This window comes from Populus trichocarpa, chromosome 12, assembly GCF_000002775.5.
Source record: "Populus trichocarpa isolate Nisqually-1 chromosome 12, P.trichocarpa_v4.1, whole genome shotgun sequence".
NCBI lineage: Eukaryota > Viridiplantae > Streptophyta > Magnoliopsida > Malpighiales > Salicaceae > Populus > Populus trichocarpa.
Window position 1 is genome coordinate 3,022,221 of NC_037296.2, and position 23,233 is coordinate 3,045,453.

Sequence of the window (23,233 nt, forward strand, 5' to 3'; positions counted from 1 at the left end):
ATAATATAAAATCTTATTTATGTGTACATAGTAATCTTACTGATTAATTTTATTTTATTTTTAAATCATCCATAGTTATTTAATTTTATTGAATTTTTATATTATATTTAATATTTATTTTTTATTATAATTTTAAAATCTGGCATGAGAATCCATCCTTGTTATGTCTTATATTACAAGTTGGGTGGAATGACTAAAGTTATTGGGACAATCAGATTTTTTATTGTATAAAAAGTAAAAATAATATTAATTTGATAAAATAATAATAATAATAAAAATCAACGGGTTTTGACATGATTTTCACCTAACTAATCATTTGATTTTTTATTCAGCTAAAAAATATATTAATCTGATACGAAAATAATAGAGAAAAAATTAAATGGGCTTTGACTTGATGTTCTACTAGCTAATCATGTTATTGATCAACTCAAGATTTTGACCCCTCAAACCAGTTCATTTGTCTCTTTAATTTTTGGGACTTAACCTGGCTTAGGCATCAAATTACATGGTTCATAAGTCAACCCGCTTAGTTAAGTTGGGTTTTGTAATAGACTTTTTTATTTTTAGTTTTTATGTTTTTTTAAATTAATATTTTTTTTCTAATTTCATCTCTCAACATTTAGTTTATTAATATTATTGAGTCATTATTTTTTTGAATTTATCTTCTATAGAATAATCCTATTATGATGGTCTGAGTCATGAGTTTGGAGAATTATTTTGAATATGCTTCATTATTTTTTTAAATTATTTTATTTTAGATTAATTCTTTAACATTAATTCTGAATCATTCTTTATTTTTATTTTTATTATTATTATTATTTTATAAAATTATCCTAATTTCATGTTTGGATCGTGAATTTGATAGATTAACTTGGTTTGACACGAGTTTCTTCCTTTTTTTTTAATATTTTCCTTTAATTTCGACAATATCCTTTTTTTTTTAATTTGTTACTTTTTTATTTATTTGTTTTATCAAATGCAGTTGATCCAATGACTAAAATCTCAATATTTTTTTCACTTTTACAAATCAACCGAATTTCTTTAACCTTTAACTTGATCAACTCATGACTTGAATATTAAATTTTTAAAACTTTTTTAAAATAATTACTTAGCCTTAAATTTCTTCTCAGTGGCGTAGCCGAAATATCTAGTCGGAATAATTTAAACAAAGAGAAGAAGACAAAGCAAAAACACGTAGCAGAAGCAAAGTGGAATCTTGCTCTTGAATTACAAACGAGTCCAAATAAATAGAAGCAAGTGGGGGAAGTAGAATAGACAAACAATAATAATTAACGAAGAACAAGCGAAGAGAAGAAGAGTAATCGAGGTCAACACGATCCACGCCTTTGTTGGAAAGCGAAAAACAAGACAAGAGACACAAATGTCATACTCAGAGATCAAACGTAAGCCATGACGACATAGGACTCAGCTCCATACTGCACACCACAATCCTTTCTTTCTTTTAGATTTCTCATTCTCTCTTCAAAAACTACTACACTAATCACTCTCTCTATGAATTTTGATTGAGAGAGCCCTAAAACATTTACGTTTCTGGATTTTAAACAATTCGTTGGCCAACACAGAAAGGGTGCATGGTCATTTTTGTTGGCTTGAATTTTGGGTTTGGTGCAATTTTCAGGTTTTTGTTTCTTGAACTTCCTATCCTCTTACAATGTCATATAATACTGTTGTGTCGGTTTCACTTTGTACCCTGAATTCTTTTTACTAAAAAGGTCTTTTTTCTGCTGGCTTAAAGAGACATTACTTTTCTACCTTATGTTTCTATTTTCTTGCTTTTATACGACCACGTTTTCTTTAATCTTCTGTGTTTGCATAACTTTTTTAGTTCTTTTCTATGATGCGCTTGTCATTGTCGGGTGTGTGTAAAATGCCTTTTCTTTGTTTAATATGCAATTTCAAAACTAATAATCATTGACAACAAGTTGTTAGACGATTTTAGAAATTTGATAGATTGATGAGTTATCCTGGAACACAGACCGGTTTATATTACCTTGTATGCCAATGCAGAAGCTGAGAAGTAAAAAGGAAAGGAAAGATAATGGAGGACCTGTGGATGGTGTTTTGTGGGGAATCTGGCAATCTGGATATTGGTGAAAAGCTATCTAGTTCTAGTCTGGTGTTTCAGCCAACTTCATGTGTCAATCATGCGTTGATTATTTGTTTCAGTGTTTTGCTTCTAGCCATGCTCTTACTCACTTGCATACAAAAATCTTCTTCACCATCAAAAAAAGATAATATCCAACCTCGATTTCGGGGCTATTCAAGGCTGCGGATAGTTTCTGCTATATTCAATGGTTGTATTGGATTTGTGTACTTGTGCTTGGGCATATGGATTTTAGAAGAGCAGTTGAGGAAAAACCAGACCGCCTTACCTTTGAAAAGCTGGTTAGTGGTGTTGTTTCAGGGGTTTACATGGCTTTTAGTGGGTTTAACCATAAGCCTCCGAGGGAAGCATCTTCAAAGAACTCCCTTGCGGCTGTTGTCCATAATTGCTTTCTTGTTTGCTGGAATTGTCGGTGCTTTCTCCATATACAGTGTCATTTTAGGAAAAGCAATATTGGTTAAGGTAGCTTTGGATGTCCTGTCCTTTCCAGGATCAATATTGTTATTGGTATGTGTTTACAAGGTATATAAACATGAAGGGAGTTGTGAAAGTGACCTATATGCACCATTAAATGGCGAGGCCAATGGTGCAAGTAGAACAGATTCTGTTGTCAGAGTTACTCTGTTTGCTGAAGCCGGATTCTTTAATAAAATGTCATTTTGGTGGTTGAATCCAATGATGAAAATGGGCAAGGCGAAAACTCTGGAGGATGAGGATATACCAAAGCTGCGATTGGAAGACCGTGCAGAAAGCTGTTATTTTGAGTTTCTGGAGCAACTGAACAAGCATAAACAAGCTGAATCATCTCAACCATCTCTGTTGTGGATAATTATATTTTGCCACTGGAAAGAGATTCTAATTTCTGGACTCTTTGCTTTGCTAAAGATACTTACTTTGTCAGCTGGGCCTCTACTTCTTAATGCCTTCATTTTGGTTGCTGAAGGGAAAGCAGGTTTTAAGTATGAAGGTTATGTACTCGCTTTGACGCTCTTTTTTTCAAAGAACTTAGAGTCCGTAGCGCAAAGGCAATGGTATTTTAGGAGCAGGCTTATTGGTTTGAAAGTAAAGTCCTTGCTCACGGCTGCAATATACAAGAAGCAACTGAAGTTATCCAATCTTGGTAGGTTGACGCACTCGAGTGGTGAAGTAATGAACTATGTTACTGTAGATGCCTACAGGATAGGTGAGTTTCCCTTCTGGTTTCATCAGACATGGACAACAAGCTTGCAGCTCTGCATCTCTCTTGTAATTCTTTACCGAGCAATGGGACTTGCAACTTTTGCTGCCTTAGTGGTTATAATAATCACCGTGCTGTGCAACGCTCCACTAGCAAAGTTACAACATAAATTTCAGTCTAAGCTTATGGTGGCGCAAGATGAGAGATTGAAAGCTTGCAACGAGGCTCTGGTTAACATGAAGGTATTGAAATTATATGCTTGGGAAACCCATTTTAAGAATGCCATAGAAAATTTGAGAGAGGTGGAGTATAAATGGTTGTCAGCAGTGCAGATGCGCAAAGCCTATAATAGTTTTCTCTTCTGGTCTTCTCCTGTTTTGGTTTCTGCTGTTACCTTTGGGGCATGCTATTTCATGAAAATTCATCTGCATGCTAATAATGTTTTCACCTTTGTGGCGACTTTGCGTCTCGTTCAAGAACCAATTAGATCAATCCCTGATGTTATTGGAGTTGTCATTCAAGCAAAGGTAGCTTTTGCTCGAATTGTAAAGTTTCTCGAAGCGCCAGAGTTGCAGAGTAGAAATGTTCAACAAAGGCGCAATACAGGGAGTGTGAACCATTCTGTTTTAATCAAGTCAGCTGATTTTTCATGGGAAGAGAATTCGTCAAAGCCCACATTGAGAAATGTGAGTTTAAAGATCATGCCTGGTGAAAAGGTGGCTGTCTGTGGAGAAGTTGGATCTGGCAAGTCAACCCTTTTAGCAGCAATCCTCGGAGAAGTTCCGCATACAAAGGGAACCGTATGTGTACTATCTTTTTATTGCCAAAACACATATCAATCCTTTGATAACTTTGTTGAATTTATTTTGTCATGCATTTCCAATCCTTAGCTTTTTGTTGTTTTCTCAGAACTGATGTGTCTGAATTGAGGTAATCTGTTTTTTTATTTCATGAGTGAAACAACAGTCATTTTTCTAATGAGAAACTTGTCTCGAATTTTATGACCTACAGATTCAGGTTTATGGGAGGATCGCCTATGTTTCGCAAACAGCTTGGATCCAGACGGGAACGATACAAGAGAGCATTTTATTCGGGTCTGAAATGGATGGGCAACGATACCAAGACACACTTGAGCGATGCTCACTGGTAAAGGACCTTGAGTTGCTTCCTTATGGTGATCTTACTGAAATAGGTGAAAGAGGAGTCAATTTGAGTGGTGGTCAAAAGCAGCGAATTCAACTAGCCCGAGCTCTCTATCAGAACGCAGATATATATCTCTTGGATGATCCATTCAGCGCTGTGGATGCAGAGACTGCTACGAGCTTATTTAATGTAATTAAAATTTCCTAAGAGTGCCTTGTCTCCTCTTCTTAGTCACCAGCCTCCCATGAAATCTAACATAATTCTTTGCAGGAATATATCACGGGAGCACTTTCGGGGAAAACAGTTTTGCTTGTGACACATCAAGTAGATTTCTTGCCAGCATTTGACTCTGTTATGGTTAGTATCCTTTGATTTTATCAATTCCCGGAAATAATTAGATAGTCACCGTAATTCCATAAGATAGCTTATTTTCGTAAACAGTTGATGTCAGATGGAGAAATCCTACAAGCAGCTCCTTATCATAAGTTGTTGTCCTCAAGCCAAGAATTTCTGGACCTTGTCAATGCACACAAAGAAACAGCTGGTTCTGAAAGGCTTCCAGAAGCTAATGCTCTGCAAAGACAAGGATCATCTGCCCGGGAGATCAAGAAGAGTTATGAAGAGAAGCAGCTTAAAACATCTCAAGGAGATCAACTGATTAAGCAGGAAGAAAAAGAAATAGGAGACACCGGGTTTAAGCCTTATATTGAGTATCTGAATCAAAATAAAGGATACTTGTACTTTTCTCTTGCGTCTTTTGGTCACTTGCTATTTGTGACTGGTCAGATATCGCAAAACTCTTGGATGGCAGCTAATGTTGATGATCCTCATGTTAGCACATTGCGTTTAATTGTGATCTATCTCAGTATAGGAATTATCTCAATGCTTTTCTTGCTATGTAGATCGATCTTTACAGTTGTTTTGGGTCTTCAATCATCAAAATCGTTATTTTCCCAGTTACTACTTTCTCTTTTTCGTGCACCTATGTCTTTCTACGACTCCACGCCTCTTGGAAGAATACTGAGTCGGGTAAGCATCTCACCCAGAAAATGTTGTCTTCTTTATGAGAGATGATGTGTAACTAATTGATCTGGACATGTCTTTCTTTTATGTCTCATAGGTCGCGTCAGACCTGAGCATTGTCGATCTTGATGTTCCATTCAGTTTGATATTTGCTGTTGGTGCAACAACAAATGCTTATAGTAATCTGGGAGTACTCGCTGTTGTTACCTGGCAAGTTTTATTTGTCTCCATACCAATGGTTTATCTGGCTATTCGTTTACAGGTAATTTTGTTGTTCACTTACTATAGGGGCTTCTGTCCCGATTCATTCTTTTGAGGGCACTGCCATCGAAGTTGATTTTATCTTTATATTAGAGGATCTAACAATCTTGTTATTACCTACAGAGATATTACTTTGCCTCTGCAAAAGAGTTGATGCGGATCAATGGCACAACCAAGTCTTTAGTGGCAAATCATTTAGCTGAATCTGTAGCTGGAGCCTTGACAATAAGGGCCTTTGAGGGGGAAGAACGTTTCTTTGCAAAAAACCTTCACCTCATTGACATAAATGCTAGTCCTTTCTTCCATAGTTTTGCTGCAAATGAGTGGTTGATTCAACGACTTGAAACATTCTGTGCAGCTATTCTGGCCTCTGCAGCACTCTGCGTGGTTTTGCTCCCCCCTGGAACTTTTAGCTCTGGTAAGCGTATATAAGATGAGTTATGCTTTTCATCACTATCTCATTGGAATATGATTTAATGTTCTCCAACTGCCTCTAAGTCCTGGCCTTTGTGTCCAACACACTTAATAATTACATTCATTGCTGCAGGATTTATTGGAATGGCACTTTCGTATGGACTTTCATTAAATATGTCCTTCGTGATGTCAATTCAAAACCAGTGCATGGTAGCAAATTACATCATTTCGGTTGAAAGGCTGAATCAATACATGCATATACCAAGTGAAGCCCCAGAGGTGGTAGAAGATAACCGTCCTCCATCTGATTGGCCAGCAGTGGGTAAAGTGGATATTTGTGATCTGCAGGTAAGTTTTTCCTTTTGATTTATGTTTAATGAGACAATTGATGAAGACTAGCAGACTGAGAAAAGTTTGATTTGAAACAGATTAGATATAGGCCTGGCACACCACTAGTTCTTCGAGGAATCAGTTGCACATTTGAAGGAGGTCACAAGATTGGTATTGTTGGTCGAACCGGCAGTGGGAAGACTACTCTTATTGGTGCTCTATTCCGACTGGTGGAACCAACTGGAGGAAAGATCATTGTAGATGGAATAGACATCTCTAAGATTGGACTTCATGATCTGAGGTCACGATTCGGAATAATACCTCAAGATCCTACTCTCTTTAACGGGACAGTGAGGTACAACTTGGATCCCTTATCCCAGCATACTGACCAGGAGATATGGGAGGTAATTTTTCCAGTTCATTTCGCATTTTGAATCTAGTAATAATTGCCAATGAACCACTGGAAGCGTTATTTTCTGCCTGCAACTGGAAATTTTGTTTCTTATTTTGTAGGTTCTTGGAAAGTGTCAGCTTCAAGAGGCTGTGCAAGAGAAAAAGCAGGGTCTAGATTCTCTAGGTATGTTTTCCTTTTCCTACATGGAAAGTCAATGATGAGTGTATGCTTTTGATCGTAAAGGTTAGTAAATGATTAACAACGTGCTACACAGTTGTGGAAGACGGATCAAATTGGAGCATGGGGCAGAGACAATTATTTTGCTTGGGCCGTGCCCTTTTAAGGAGAAGCAGGGTATTGGTGCTTGATGAAGCAACTGCATCAATTGATAACGCTACTGACTTGATTTTGCAAAAGACTATCCGGACTGAATTTTCAGATTGCACTGTGATCACAGTAGCTCACAGGATACCGACGGTGATGGATTGCTCAATGGTACTTGCCATTAGTGATGGTAAGTTTTTCTTTCCTTCAATTCTTATCTAAAGAATGCTCTTCAACATGAATTTTCCCCCTGCATGTCAGTGATTTGGCTGATTGCATTAATTAGATGCCCACTTCAAATCTCAAGTAGAAGAAAGTCTCAGTGTAGTCCTCTTCTTGGATTCGACTTGATAAAACAATAGATCAACACATCTCAACACCTAGGAAACAGCTCGACTGTAGCTATAACTTCATGAGAGCTATCTCAGAAGAATTTTCAATTTCTGTTCTATTTCAGGAAAACTAGTCGAGTACGACGAGCCAAGGAACTTAATGAAGACGGAAGGTTCACTATTTGGACAGCTTGTGAAGGAGTACTGGTCTCATTTACACGCAGCAGAATCACATTGAAGCTGACGATCATTTCTCATGCATCCCTTTCCACAATCCACCCTTGGCTTGGCAGCAAAGATAAAGGGTTCCAGGGCCAGGTAGGAAGAAGGATGTATAGTGTTGCAACAATGAATACTGTAGGGGCAAGGAGGAAGATTGGAAAAGGGAACATAATTTCCTATCTCCTTAGTTTTGTAACTGTATTCAAACATCAAGCTTGTTAGTTTCTACAGGGAAATTGAATGTCTGGTGTCAAGAGCTTGGCTATTCTGATTTACATGGTGCAGACTTGCCTGTTTTATGAGTTGTTTCCTATGCAGTCATCTTATTTATACATATTCTTAATTTCTGAAAATCGGTAAAATAAATAAATAAAAAAGACCATTCATAGTTAATAAACCTCGATTTTTATTTACAAAAAAACAAAAATATGATCATAAAACTTTCTCTTCATTTTCAGTATATTTTAATCACTGTATTGTGATCCCTCCTCATGAATTTTAGTTTCATGCGTATAATAATTAAAAGCTTAATTTATTTAAAATTAATCCATTTTGTATCCGACGAGACTTTAAAGCACATTTGTAGCAGCGGTGCAACTAGAGTTTTAAGAAATTTTAATTTGTTTTATGTTTAATTATTTTATATGCTCATATCATATAAAATAGTTTTAAGAAATTTTAAATAGTTTTAAGAAATTTTATGTTTTAAGAAATTTTAATTTTAATTTTTTAATATCAATACATTAATTATTTTAATGTATTAATATTAAAAATAAAATTTTAAAAATAAAAAAAATATTATTTTAATATATTTTCAAACAAAAATCACTTTGAAAAACTGTTATTATCATTGTCTTAAATATCCTCTAACAGCTCATTTGTTATTGTGTTAGCATCTATTTTTAAAATTATTTTTTACTTGAAAAAATATAAAATTTATGTTTTTTAATTATTTTATATGCTCATATCAAATCTAAAAAAATAATTTTAATATATTTTTAATTAACAAATATTTTTAAAAAATATTATACGTGAGTATTCAGAATAAGAGTACGCAAGACTTGTTGGAAATCGCAAGTTGGTTGGGTCAAAAACAATTCTTGATTTTTATTGTTTAAATTAATTTTTTATTTATATTTTTAGATTATTTTGATGTGCTAATATCAAAAATAATTTTTTTAAAAAAATATTATTTTAATATATTTTTAAGGAAAAAATATCTTTCAATGTTGTACCAAACTACTCTTTAGTCTCCTAAGAAATTTTGATTTGTTTTATTTTAATTTTTTTATATATTTTAATTTTATTTTGATGTATTAATGTTAAAAATAAATTTAAAAAAATAAAAAATTATTATTTTAATATGTTTTCAAGTAAAAATACTTTAAAAAACTGTCATTATCATTGTCTCAAATACCCTCTTACTGCTCATTTGGTATTATATTAACTCCTATTTTTTAAATTGTTTTTTTATTTGAAAAAAATAGTAAATTTATATTTTTTAATTGTTTTGATATGTTCATATCAAAAATTAAAAAATTAAAATATATATTATTTTAATTTATTTTTAATTAAAAAATACTTTTAAAATATATTATACACCTTATGATGAGTATTTAGAATAAGAGTATGCAAGACTTGTCAAAAATCATAGGTTGGCTTGGTAAAAAAAAGTCTTGATTTTTATTGTTTTAAATTATTTTTTTATTTGTGATTTTAGATTGTTTTGATGTATTAATATTAAAAATAATTTTTTTAATATATTTTTAAGTAAAAAATATTTTTTATATTGTAACAAACGAACATATTATTCACCTAGTAATAATCTAATAATCTAGAAAGATTTTATTTTTATCACTGCTTATAACTTAATTCTCAATTTTGTCACTCGTGGGAGTAGGAATTTCTGAATAGATTCTCTCTGTCTAAAAACATCGGAATATTTTGACAAATGATGTCAAATTCTCTTCAAAATGGTGTCGTTTATTGCATAAAATAACACACACTCGCACACATGAAAAAAGAAAAGAAAAAACCTTATTGACATAACTGGAATGAATTAATCAAGAATATGTGATACTTTAAAATTCAATCAAGAAAATCTTTAGATAAACCTGTGACTAATTTAATATTTTTTATATGATGGTAAGGGTATTTTTAATTAATACGTGTCACATGCCAATTAAAACAAAGTATTTTTTATATAATCATTTTAAAGATATATTTTTTATATTGATTTTATATATCTAAAAAATTTTTATATTTTTTTCTAATATTTTTCTGAGATTAGGAAAAACAAAGAAGAAAGGATATATATTTAATGAACTAGAAACAAGTCGTAATGTTACATGTGGGAAGTAGAATGGAGCAAGAAACCGTAGTTCTAACCAGGAAGAGAAATGACGAACACTGATCGGTCCACAGGGTCTCTCGTCTTTGTTGGAAAGCCGAAAACAAGACAAAAGACAAAACATACGTCAAACAGACAGGCCATACGTGAGCCATGACGACGCAGTACATTGTTCCATCCCACACCACACCAGACCACGGTTTTTCCAAAGTTTCATAACTGATATGTATTTGTTCGAAAAAAAACACGCATCACTTTCTGAGAATTTCTTTTTGTCTTCTATATCTGAACCTTCTTCTTTCTTTTTTAGGTTCTTTGTAATTGATGGCACTCACCATTCTGGGGTGTGTGCAGAAAGCTTTTTTTTTTTTAATTTCAAAGTTTACTAAATATGTTGTTGGATGATTCTGGAAATTTGATAAATTGATGAGTTATCTTGTAACACAGACCAGTCTTATTTACCTTGTATGCCAGTGAAGAAGCTGAGAAGTAAATAGGAAAGGAAAGCTAATGGAGGACTTGTGGATGGTGTTTTGTGGGGGATCCGGCAATTTGAATATTGGTGAAAAGCCATCTAGTTCTAGTCTGGTGTTTCAACCAACTTCATGTATCAATCACGCGTTGATTATTTGTTTCAATGTTTTGCTTCTAATCATGCTCTTATTCACTTTCATACAAAAATCTTCTTCATCGCCAAAAATAGATAAAATCCCACCTCGATTACAAGGCTATTCAAGGCTACAGATAGTTTCTGCTATATTCAATGGTTGTATTGGATTTGTGTACTTATGCTCGGGCATATGGATTTTAGAAGAGAAGCTGAGGAAAAAACAAACCGCCTTTCCTTTGAAAAGTTGGCTTGTGGTGTTGTTTCAGGGGTTTACATGGCTTTTAGTGTGTTTAAACATAAGCCTTCGAGGGAAGCATCTTCACAGAATGCTATTGCGACTACTGTCCATCCTTGCCTTCTTGTTTGCTGTAATTGTCTGTGCTTTATCCATATACAGTGTCATTTTAGGAAAAGGAATATTGGTTAAGATAGCTTTGGATGTCCTGTCCTTTCCAGGAGCAATATTGTTATTGTTATGTGTTTGCAAGGTACATCATCACGAAGGAAGTGATGAAAGGGATCTATATGCACCATTAAATGGCGAGGCCAATGGTGCAATTAAAACAGATTCTGCTGTCCAAGTTACTCCGTTTGCTGAAGCCGGATTCTTTAATAAAATTTCATTTTGGTGGTTGAATCCGTTGATGAGAAAGGGCGGGGAGAAAACTCTGGAGGATAAGGATATACCAAAGTTGCGAGAGGTAGACCGAGCAGAAAGCTGTTATATGGAGTTTTTGGAGCAACTGAACAAACAAAACCAAGCTGAATCATCTCAACCATCTCTCTTGTGGACAATTATATTGTGCCACTGGAAAGAAATTCTAATTTCTGGGTTCTTTGCATTGCTAAAGATACTTACTTTATCAGCTGGGCCTCTACTTCTTAATGCCTTCATTTTGGTTGCTGAAGGGAAAGCAGGTTTTAAGTATGAAGGTTATGTACTGGCCTTGACGCTCTTCTTTTCAAAGAACCTAGAGTCCTTATCGCAAAGGCAATGGTATTTTAGGAGCAGGCTTATTGGTTTGAAAGTAAGGTCCTTGCTCACGGCTGCAATATATAAGAAGCAACTGAGGTTATCCAATCTTGGCAGGTTGATGCACTCGGGTGGTGAAATAATGAACTATGTTACTGTCGATGCTTACAGGATAGGTGAGTTTCCCTTCTGGTTTCATCAGACATGGACAACAAGCTTGCAGATCTTCGTTTCTCTTTTAATTCTTTACCGTGCAGTGGGGCTTGCAACATTTGCTGCCTTAGTGGTTATAATAATCACTGTGTTGTGCAACACTCCAATAGCAAAGTTACAACATAAGTTTCAGTCTAAGCTTATGGCGGCACAAGATGAGAGATTGAAGGCTTGCAATGAGGCTCTGGTTAACATGAAGGTATTGAAATTATATGCTTGGGAAACCCATTTTAAGAATGCCATAGAAAATCTGAGAGCGGTGGAGTATAAATGGTTGTCAGCAGTGCAAATGCGCAAAGCCTATAATAGTTTTCTCTTATGGTCTTCTCCTGTATTGATCTCTGCTGCTACCTTCGGGGCATGCTATTTCCTGAAAATACCTCTGCATGCTAATAATGTTTTCACCTTTATCGCGGCTTTGCGTCTTGTTCAAGACCCAATTAGATCAATCTCTGATGTTATTGGAGTGGTCATTCAAGCAAAGGTTGCTTTTGCACGTATTGCGACATTTCTCGAGGCACCAGAGTTGCAGAGTGGAAATACTCGGCAAAAGTGTAACAAGGGGACTGTGAAACGTTCTGTTTTAATCAAGTCAGCTGATTTTTCATGGGAAGAGAATCCATCAAAGCCCACACTGAGAAATGTGAGTTTAGAGATGAGGCATGGTGAAAAGGTGGCCGTATGTGGAGAAGTTGGCTCAGGCAAGTCAACCCTTCTAGCAGCAATTCTTGGAGAAGTTCCACTTACACAGGGAACGGTAAGTTTACCAACTTTGCCGCCAAACTTACATTTCAATCCTTGGATAACTTTCTCTTCAGTATATGTCGCAATGATCTTCTAGCTTTTTGTGTTTTTTAAGAACTGATGTGCTTTGATTCAGGTAATCGGATTCACTCTTTCACGAGTGAAACAATTGTCCTTTTGCTAATGAGAAACTCTTTTCAATTTCTATGATCTGCAGATTCAAGTATATGGGAGGGTTGCCTATGTGTCGCAAACAGCTTGGATCCAGACAGGAACCATACAAGAGAACATTTTGTTCGGGTCTGAAATGGATGGACAACTATACCAAGACACACTTGAGCACTGCTCCTTGGTAAAGGACCTTGAGTTGCTTCCTTATGGTGATCTTACTGAAATAGGTGAAAGAGGAGTCAATTTGAGTGGTGGTCAAAAGCAGCGAATTCAACTTGCCCGTGCTCTCTATCAGAATGCAGATATATATCTCTTGGATGATCCTTTCAGTGCTGTGGATGCACACACTGCAACAAGCTTATTTAATGTAATCAAGTTTTCTTAAGAGCAAGCCTTGTCTCCACTTCTTAGTTATTAGCCTTTCGTGAAAAATCTAACATAATTCTTGGCAGGAATATATCATGGGAGCACTTTCAGGGAAAACAGTCCTGCTTGTGACGCATCAAGTTGATTTCTTGCCGGCTTTCGACTCTGTTATGGTCAGTATACTTTTTTTTAGTCACCCAGGAAATAATTAGACACTCACTGCAATTCCATCGCTTATTAAACTTCACTTTCTCTTTTATTTAACAGTTGATGGCTGTTGGAGAAATACTACAAGCAGCTCCTTATCATCAGCTATTGTCCTCAAGCCAAGAATTTCAGGGCCTTGTCAATGCACACAAAGAAACAGCCGGTTCTGAAAGGCTTACTGAAGGTAATGATCCACAAAGAGAAGGATTACCTGCTAGGGAGATCAAGAATAGTCATATAGAGAAGCAGCATAGAACGTCTCAAGGAGATCAACTGATTAAGCAGGAAGAAAAAGAAGTGGGAGACACAGGGTTTAAGCCTTATATCCAGTACCTGAATCAAAACAAAGGATACTTGTACTTTTCCCTGGCGGCATTCAGTCACCTGTTGTTTGCCATTGGTCAGATATCGCAGAACTCATGGATGGCAACTAATGTTGATGATCCTCATGTTAGCACATTGCGGTTAATCGCGGTCTATTTGTGTATCGGAATTATTTCAATGCTTTTCTTGCTCTGTAGATCTATATCTGTAGTTGTTTTGGGTATTCAATCATCGAAGTCATTATTTTCCCAGCTACTAAATTCTCTTTTTCGTGCACCTATGTCTTTCTATGACTCCACACCTCTTGGAAGAATACTGAGTCGGGTTAGCATCGCACCCAGAAATTGTTGTTTTCTTCATGAGAGATGATGCATAGCTAATTGATCTGTCCTGTGTTTTTTTTTATGTCTCATAGGTTGCGTCAGACCTGAGCATTGTCGATCTTGATGTTTCTTTCAGTTTCATCTTTGTTGTTGGTTCAACCACAAACGCGTATAGTAACCTGGTAGTACTGGCTGTTATTACCTGGCAAGTCCTGTTTATCTCCATACCAATGGTTTATTTGGCTATTCGCTTACAGGTATTCTTGTTATGCACTTATAGTAGTGGTTTTTATTCATTGATTGTATGACTGAATAGTGGCAATATTCGTTTCTGATCTCTTTCTTTTGAGGGGCACTGCCATTGAAGTTAGTTTTTACCTTTATAAAGTGGATTTAAAGATTATGTGGTTCTTATCTACAGAGATATTACTTTGCCTCTGCTAAAGAGATGATGCGGATCAATGGCACAACCAAGTCCTTAGTGGCAAATCATTTAGCTGAATCTGTTGCAGGAGCCATGACAATAAGGGCCTTCGAGGAGGAAGAACGTTTCTTTGAAAAAAACCTTAACCTCATTGACATCAACGCTACTCCTTTCTTTCACAATTTTGCTGCAAATGAGTGGTTGATTCAACGCCTTGAAACATTCAGTGCATGTGTCCTTGCCTCTGCAGCACTCTGCATGGTTTTGCTTCCTCCGGGAACTTTTAGCTCTGGTGAGCATATATAAACTTCCGTGTTGAGATATAGGACATTCGTCACTTTTTGTCAACTGTTTTTTAACATAAAATAAAATATTAGGAACTTTCTAGTTCTGACACTGGTATACAATAATTAAAGTAATATCAACTTCCATTATTGCAGGATTTATTGGAATGGCACTTTCCTATGGACTTTCATTAAATATTTCCATGGTGTCTTCGATCCAAAACCAATGCATGTTAGCAAATTACATCATTTCAGTTGAAAGGCTGAATCAATACATACATGTACCAAGTGAAGCCCCTGAGGTGATAGAAGATAATCGTCCTCCATCCAATTGGCCAGCAGTGGGTAAAGTGGATATTTGTGATTTGCAGGTAAGTTTTACGTCTATGTTTTATTGGTGTTTAATGAAACTACTTATAAGGGCTAACATACTGAAAGAGCTCAAATATCAAACAGATCAGATATAGAACTGACACGCCGCTAGTTCTTCAAGGAATCAGTTGCACGTTTGAAGGAGGACACAAGATTGGTATTGTTGGTCAAACCGGCAGTGGGAAGACAACTCTTATTGGTGCTCTATTTCGACTGGTAGAACCAGCTGGAGGAAAAATCGTTGTAGATGGCATTGACATCTCTAAGGTCGGACTTCATGATCTGAGATCACGATTTGGAATAATACCACAAGATCCTACTCTCTTTAACGGGACTGTGAGATACAATTTGGACCCATTATCACAACATACTAACCAGGAGTTATGGGAGGTAACTTTCTGATTCGTTGCACACATTCAATCTAGTGACGATTGCCAATAAACCACTAAATGAGGCATACATTCTCTATCGGCAAGCTTTCTAACTTGAAAATTCTGTTTCGAATTTTTTAGGTTCTGGGAAAGTGTCAGCTTCAAGAGGCTGTTCAGGAGAAGGACCAGGGTTTAGATTCTTTAGGTATGTTTTCTTTCATATATAGAGTAAATAATGTGTTTATGTATTCTTTTGATTGTAATGTTCAGTCAATGATGAGCAACCTGCTACAGTTGTGGAAGACGGATCAAATTGGAGCATGGGGCAGAGACAACTATTTTGCTTGGGTCGTGCCCTTTTGAGGAGAAGTAGGATATTGGTGCTTGATGAAGCAACTGCATCAATTGATAATGCAACCGACTTGATTTTGCAGAAGACTATTCGGACAGAGTTTTCGGATTGCACTGTGATCATAGTAGCTCATAGGATACCAACCGTGATGGATTGCACAATGGTGCTTGCCATCAGCGATGGTAGGTTTGCCTGCTTCAATTTTTATCTAAAAAATGCTCTTCAATATCGATTTGTGTCCTGCTCCTCCGTGACTTGGCTGATTCGCTGTAAATTGTTGCCCACTGTAAGATACTCGCATCTAGAAATTCTTAATGCAGTTAAATGTAGGAGCTGATCATTCATCCATGCCGTGCAAAACATTGGTAGAGGCTTCTTTTTCTGGAGTCGCCTCACCCCAAAATACCAGAGCTACAAAGAGATTTATTGCCAAACCTCTACTTGGCTTCCATTTCATAAAACAAAAGATAAAACCCAACTTATCACTCAAGAAAGAGACTAATGTAGAGCTATCAAAAGAAATTCCAAGATGCACCAGTGAGCTGTTTCTGTTGCATTTCAGGAAAACTAGTCGAGTACGATGAGCCAACGAAGTTAATGAAGAAGGAAGGCTCGGTATTTCGTCAGCTTGTGAAGGAGTACTGGTCTCATTTACACGCAGCAGAATCACATTCAAGCTGACGATTATTTCTCATGTATCTTCACAATTCGCACTGGCTTGGCAGCAAAAAGAAGGATATTCCAGGGCCGGGAATGAAGTAGGATCTATAGTATTGCAACAACACTGTGTTCTGACCTGTTTTCAAACATCAAGCTTGCTAATTTCTACGGGGCAATTGAATATAATTGGCCATTTTCCACGAGTTTCAAGAGCTTAATTCTTCTTATTCCTCGGAGGTGAAAATTGAAGAATATTTATATGGAGAGAGAGTCCACAAACTTTAATCTTTCCTCTGCATCCACCATCATGAGCATGAATTCTTTCATGCATTTAAGTCGGTGAATGCTAATTATTTTCATAGTAATAGTCACGATGCAAGTGCTCGTGTTATATTACACTTCACTTTCATCTTCTTTAATCTTAACGAGTCTCTTAATCTCAAGCATCTATCCGTACAGTTTATTGCCACTTAGGTCTGCAAATTCCAAGGCACAGCAATTTTTCAATAAATATGGTAATTCTCCACACAAAAAAAAAAAAAGAGAAAAACTGTTGTTGTGTAAACTCATTGTTTGAGTAAACAAAGGCAATCTCATGGTGTGAATTTCGGGTTTGAAAATTTTTTTTATTTTTTTTTTAATTAATTATTTTTTTATGTTTTTGATGTATTGATATTAAAAATAAATTTTTTTAAAAAATATTTTAATATATTTTTAAATAAAAAATACTTTAAAAATAATCACCATTTAAAATTGTTAGCCAAATTCAGAACAGATAGATTTTTAAATGCATGAAACAATAAGGAAGTTGGTGTTTTTTTTTATAAGAACACGAATAAATTTTTTTCTAATTTTTTTAATTAAAATTCAGAATTTTATTTAATTTGGATTTCATTAATTAATTATGTTGGTTTTAACTACTATTAAACAATTTGTAGATTATTTTTAGATTAGATTAATCATATTATTATTATTATTAACATTCAAATTTATCAAATCAGAGTTTTTAGTTGTTTTTTTACTTGTAATTTTTAAAGCTTGAAAAATATAACTTTCTATCTTTCAACATACAATACATCAAGTTGTCCAGAAAGCAGGTTGTTTAAGAGGTCAAGAAAGCCGAAAACCCCATCCACGATCTTATGCATGGGAGATATTGAATCAGAATAGTGTCAGGGAGATCTGAAGATCTGCTCTTAGAAGGGAAAAATTGTTTTAGACCCTTCAAGAAATGCTTCCAGACATTTCTTCAAGATATGCTATAAAGTCTAACTAGATTATTGGCTTGGCGGATCCTATTAATTTTTTTTTAATACTAAAAAAATATGTTTAGGCATTGTAATGTTTTTTTTAATAGGAAAAAAATTAAAACTATTCAAGAATTAATTTGATATAACACGATTATATTGGTAGGTATAAAAACAATCCAAATAATCAGTAAAAACTATTAACAATGAAACTGACTTGATTTTGCAGAAGACTATACAGACTGTGATCACAGTAGCTCATAGGAGAGCAACTGTGATGGATTGCACGATGGTACTTTCCATTAGCGATGGTGAGTTTCATACCTTTAATTCATGTGTTAATGCACTTCAATTTCAAAATGGATTTGGGGTGAGTATGCCATTTTTTGTCAATTCATATAATGTCAAAGGTCTCCTTTCTGGAGTAGCAGAAGATAGAACAGAACTTAACACTTGAGAAAGTGAGCCAACTGTTGTGAGAACTTCATGTGGAGATATATCAGAACAAAATTCAAGATGCACCAGTGAGCTGTTTGTGATCTATTTCAGGAAAAGTAGTGGCGTATGATGAGCCAACAAAGCTAATGAAGACGGAAGGTTCACTGTTTGGACAGCTTGGGATGGAGTACTGGTCTCATTTACACAGCAGAATCACATTAAAGCTGAAATTTATTTCATGCAGCAGAATCACTAAGAAGCTGGCAGCAAAGACAATGGTTCCAGGACAAGGTATGAGTAGGACTTGACGTATCACAAAATACTGTAGGGCTAGGAAGGGAGATAAAAGAAGGATGAGAAACAGAAGTTCCTAGCACCAGTTTTGTAACTGTATTCAAATATCAAGTTTTGCTGGGCAATTCAACAAAAGTGGCCATTTTTGCAAGAGCGTCAGGCATTTATCAATCATCAAAGCCCATTAAGGAGGATTAGGCAAGTTAGGATACATCAAAGGAAAAATAAAACAAAAAAAGGAGGGCATGTGCCAGAATGAGGAATGAGCACCATGCAAGTCCTATGAGATATTCCCATGAATAAATAACGAGACCATTCAAAGGATGCAATGATCGCATTCATTGACTCTATGGTCCTCCAAGAATGGCATTTTCTATATCTTCTCTACTCAGTGCGTAACTGAATCTCCTCTCCATATCCTTTTCAAGATTCCCTGGTCCATTCTTCAAGTACCTGCATCACAAGATACAATCTGTTTAGCCCAGCAATAAAACTAAAAGGATGAAATGCGTAACTTACTATGAAGACTTATTTCCTCCCTTTTGCATCAAATGAGCATCTCAGAATCCATTCCAAGAGCAAAATCTAACTACCCTGGATAAACGATGATATCTTAGTTTGTGGAATTTGATAAATCAATTGGTTAGTCCTGTCAGGTTGAGCGTTCAAATAATTGAATAGCAAGGGAGGGTAGGGAAAAGTGAACTTTCAGGCAAGCGGCATCACGAATTGAACCTTGTTTTGCACTTAAAATTATCCAGACCTCTCCATCATCCCTTTTCCTCTATTGAAAATCAACCAAGATTCAGTGAGAAATGGTATCGTTGCACTGGCCTTGCTCTTGAATAGGAGCGTCAGCTACCTTGAAAGCTTTCTTGAATGTAGCAGTCAAATTCAAATGTTCTCAAAAGTCTGTCACATATGGAATTGGATGAACTCTAGCTCTCAGCATCAAGACCGACAAAGAGCCTTTTGCACCTAGCAAGGAAAGAAAGACAGATTGCACCTACTGACCACCTAGTTCTCTAACGGCACCTGCCCGAAAGTAATTACTTTGCCTAATATTTTAGAAGACTTGATGGTGGAGAAAGTTTGGTAAAATCAAAAGTTCAAAGGCCTGTACTCATCATCACCATAGTCAAAGATAGACAATATCCAAGAATATGGAAGCTGCTGTTTAAATTGAGAAATCATTTTCTTAAAGAACACAACACAGATATGAAAAGGAGGGTTTCTGTCATTAATTTTAGAAGGACTCTGGCTAGCCCAAATTGAATCAATGTTAACCAATTGATCTGCAAGCTATAATACACTTGCTAACTTCCCTGTCACCATTGATTGATACTGCCTCCAATTTCTCACATATTTGATACCAATTTCCTTCACATAATCACTAATCCATCTTAGCTTTTGCTCTTACTTGAATCCTTTTATTTGCATCATCTATGAGCATGAAACTACTTTTCTACATTATCATGAAAAAAGAAACTTTTGTTAGTCCTATAACTTATTATCTGCATTGTATGGGTATATGTCATGCAACCATCCATCCAATTCTAACTCTAGCAGCACCATGCTTTTCACCTCCTATACGCACAATTTATCCAAAGCAAAACAAACTGGTCACCTTTAGAAATCTTCCATCATCAATTGCCCCCATTGCTCCTTCCACAAAAAGTGAATTCACACTTACAATTGCTAATCCTGAAACTCAATTCTTTACTATATACATAGCTGCAGACTGCAGCACTGCTAATCTGATTGAAACAACAACAAATTTATTCATTCGAGTCATCTATAAACTACCAATATTTCAATAATATTGTTCCGCACCATGTTTTTCTTCTTCCCCAAAAGCAAGCCTCGCACACCATGTTTTTCTTCTTCCCCAGAAGCAAACCACTATCATACTGGCTAGATTGTTTCACACATTACAACAAGACTAATTAAGGAGAAATGTGGATACAATGTAATGTTTTGAAGATAAAATGGCTAGCTATTAACAGTGGTTCTTCAGCTTTTTACTCGGCTTAGAAAGGTTTTCATTGCATCACCCAAAATTATTATATGGTGGTAGTCCCTTTACTCATCTCACCTCACCACATCCCTAGAGTCAAAGTAGTTGGGACCAGCTAGATCCTTTTCCTCGATTATGTTCTCTTCTGGGCAGCAGAATTCCCAGCACTAACAAGAATATATCAATTCCATCATTATACAAATAATTTCCATTGGGATTATGTTGCCCAAGATGGACAGACAAACTTTGAGCAATAGCCATGACAAAGCACACGGTGACTTGTCAGATTACAGCAAAAGCCATAGAAAACTATCCAAAACCACCAGGCATAATTTAATGATAGCTACGATATAGCTCACCCACAACATCTGTTGTTCACCAATTCAAATCAAAATGAACACCATTTTTGTCCATAGAAGCACAAGTTTCCTTCTTCTTCTAAGAGATTTAAATTACATGTAGAAACCACTCAACATAATCATAAAAATGAAACCAAGTTATCAACATGATGCAAAAGCACCTATCAGGTAACCATTCACAGTAAGAGTTAGATCAAATATAATACACCACACCAGTGGCAAAGCACCAAACCTCATGACCATAAGCAAAGTTCAAAACTTGACAGCAATTAATCACATACCTTTACAACCTCAACACAAATATACAAAACAACAAAAACCCAGAGGGTAAAACCACAAACCAAAACCAAAAAAACCCAACTTTACCTTATAAAAAGATCAGTGACATCAAGTGACAACTGAGCATGCCAATCAGGTTTCTCAATAAACCAAATAGCACGGTCCTCCTTGCTTTGATAAAACCCCAAATCCTTCAACCAAGCTTCAATGCAAGGTAAGCTATGAGAGTACAGAGGCTTTTTCTTGTCAGGGAGTCTTTGTAGCCACTCATCTTCTGTTGAAGATATCTCCTCTGCTTCAGATGATTTTAAAGAAATTATTCTCTTGGGGTTTCTTAAAAACTTACATAGAGGATAAGGACATGAAAGAGATTTGGAGAAAAGGGGAGGGTGCAATGAGGGAAAGTAAGAGACTTTGGAAGGATGAGTGGAAGTTGAAGGGTGTGAAGAAAGGAGGATGTTAGTGGTAGTAAGTATGGAAGAAATGGTGGGCATATTTTTTCTTTCTTGGCTCTGCACTTAGGGATTCATTTAACTTGTTGTAAGGGGAAGATATTGGTGAAGTATGGAGGGAGAGTGAGTGTTGTGTAGTGTGCTGAAAGAGAAGCAGAGCTTCGAATGAGCAAAAGAGACCTTCGTTATCTTCATCTTTGGAGTTTTGGGGAAGGTTTCGGTGTGGGCGGGCACTTGGACATTTGCCTGTCTATCATGATGATGAAATTGTAATTTAGAGTAATTTTAAATATTTTTTATTTAAAAATTTATTAAAATAATATTATTTTTTACTGTGCCAGTCATGATTTATTATTTGTTTTTGTGTTTTAAAACTTCTTTTAAAAAACTTGAATTTTTTTTTCATTTTAGATTAATATTTTTTGTGTTTTTAAATCATTTTTGATGTACTGATATAAAAAATAATTTTAAAAAAATAAAAAAATATTATTTAATATATTTTTAAGTAAAAATTATTTTAAAAAATAACTGCAACTACACTCTCAAACACGCTAAAAATAAAGACAATAAGAGAAAGCCAATAAAATATCAAAACAAAAGACATGAGCGTGTTTGGGAGTGTGGTTACGGTTGCTTTTCAAAGTGCTTTTCACTCAGAAAAGTATGCCAATAATATTTTTTTTATTTTTTAAAAATCATTTTTGAAATCAGCAAATAAAAATAATTTGAAAACATCAAAAATATATTAATTTAAAATAAAAAAAATAATTTTTTTTAAAAAACACTTTTAAAACGCAGTGTCTAACAGACCATCCCAATTAAAGACTTTTTCGTAAAGGTACTTAAATCTTAGTTATTCATTGTATCTTATGTTATAACATGTTTTTTTTTTTAACACAACTCACAAAACCTCATTTGATTCGGTTGATGAACACCAAGAATGAATTACATGTTTCAAATGAGCTTATCAAGTCCAAAACAAAAATATTAAAAGAAATATTAAATGGATTAATTGTACAAGTTTTGACCACTAAACATATGGGAATCCTTTAGAGCATCAAGAGGAGATCTTGATACATTTAATTTATATACAAGAGAGACACAATCCACCCTTATTTGGGTCATGGAGTTTCACTAACAATTTTATATTAATTTTGATCAACCTTATTTGTGATGTTTTCAAGTGTTTGGTAGATTCCTAACTAATTTTGAATTTCCTATTAAGTGTGGCAACATTAATTGCTTTTTTAAAATATTAAGTTTTATTATTTTATTTTATTTTATTTGAAAAAAAAAGAACTACCAACAACAAATTACTGTATCTCCACCGACACACATTGCACCACTAGAAAAATGACATAATAGTGCATTCAACGACATAGTAGAAAGACAATTTCATTCACCAAGAAGCGTTGTATGCGTTGCTCAAAATGTGTGGGCACCTCGTGGACCAACAATTTTTTAGATTAAAATATTAATCTATTGAACTTAAAAGGCTAAAGTGCCCTCAATGATCCTTAAATTTACTAGCAAACTATATGAAAAAATCAAAATGCTCTCTATATACATGGCTTGATTTTTTTTTATTCTAGAAACAAATTTATCATTTCATTATATTTTTAAAAAAATACCAAAATAGCTCTCTTAGCTAGTTTTAA

The 23,233-nt window shown here is 35.1% G+C and overlaps 2 protein-coding genes and 1 long non-coding RNA gene across 5 annotated transcripts; 1 reads left to right on the forward strand and 2 right to left on the reverse strand.

The window, feature by feature from the left end:
- The first annotated feature begins 1,441 nt into the window (after nucleotides 1–1,441).
- On the forward strand, nucleotides 1,442–16,932 carry LOC7489801 (ABC transporter C family member 10-like). Of its 3 annotated transcripts, XM_052445848.1 has the most exons (12): nucleotides 1,444–1,639; nucleotides 2,029–4,102; nucleotides 4,314–4,634; nucleotides 4,716–4,802; nucleotides 4,887–5,474; nucleotides 5,566–5,730; nucleotides 5,853–6,147; nucleotides 6,277–6,491; nucleotides 6,572–6,877; nucleotides 6,987–7,050; nucleotides 7,142–7,381; nucleotides 7,649–8,075. In XM_052445848.1, exons 2-12 carry the CDS (start codon nucleotides 2,060–2,062, stop codon nucleotides 7,759–7,761), a joined length of 4,437 nt encoding a protein of 1,478 aa, XP_052301808.1. In that variant the 5' UTR covers nucleotides 1,444–1,639; nucleotides 2,029–2,059; the 3' UTR covers nucleotides 7,762–8,075. The 3 variants fall into 3 exon arrangements, with proteins under 3 accessions (XP_052301806.1, XP_052301808.1, XP_052301807.1); XM_052445846.1 differs by lacking the exons at nucleotides 7,142–7,381; nucleotides 7,649–8,075 and adding an exon at nucleotides 15,772–16,505 and having other exon boundaries at nucleotides 1,442–1,639; XM_052445847.1 differs by lacking the exons at nucleotides 1,444–1,639; nucleotides 2,029–4,102; nucleotides 4,314–4,634; ... (7 more) ...; nucleotides 7,142–7,381; nucleotides 7,649–8,075 and adding exons at nucleotides 10,021–12,648; nucleotides 12,853–13,173; nucleotides 13,259–13,345; ... (6 more) ...; nucleotides 15,772–16,011; nucleotides 16,392–16,932.
- Nucleotides 5,312–14,029, reverse strand: LOC127904084 (uncharacterized). The gene is made up of 2 exons (XR_008056914.1): nucleotides 13,981–14,029; nucleotides 5,312–5,427 (listed from the first exon to the last, which is right to left on the reverse strand). It is a non-coding gene; the product is annotated as an uncharacterized LOC127904084 (long non-coding RNA).
- A 1,596-nt stretch (nucleotides 16,933–18,528) lies between the features above and the next one.
- Nucleotides 18,529–21,781, reverse strand: LOC7489800 (uncharacterized). The gene is made up of 2 exons (XM_002317704.4): nucleotides 21,211–21,781; nucleotides 18,529–18,921 (listed from the first exon to the last, which is right to left on the reverse strand). Exons 1-2 carry the CDS (start codon nucleotides 21,615–21,617, stop codon nucleotides 18,816–18,818), a joined length of 513 nt encoding a protein of 170 aa, XP_002317740.1. The 5' UTR covers nucleotides 21,618–21,781; the 3' UTR covers nucleotides 18,529–18,815.
- Between the last annotated feature and the right edge of the window lie 1,452 nt (nucleotides 21,782–23,233).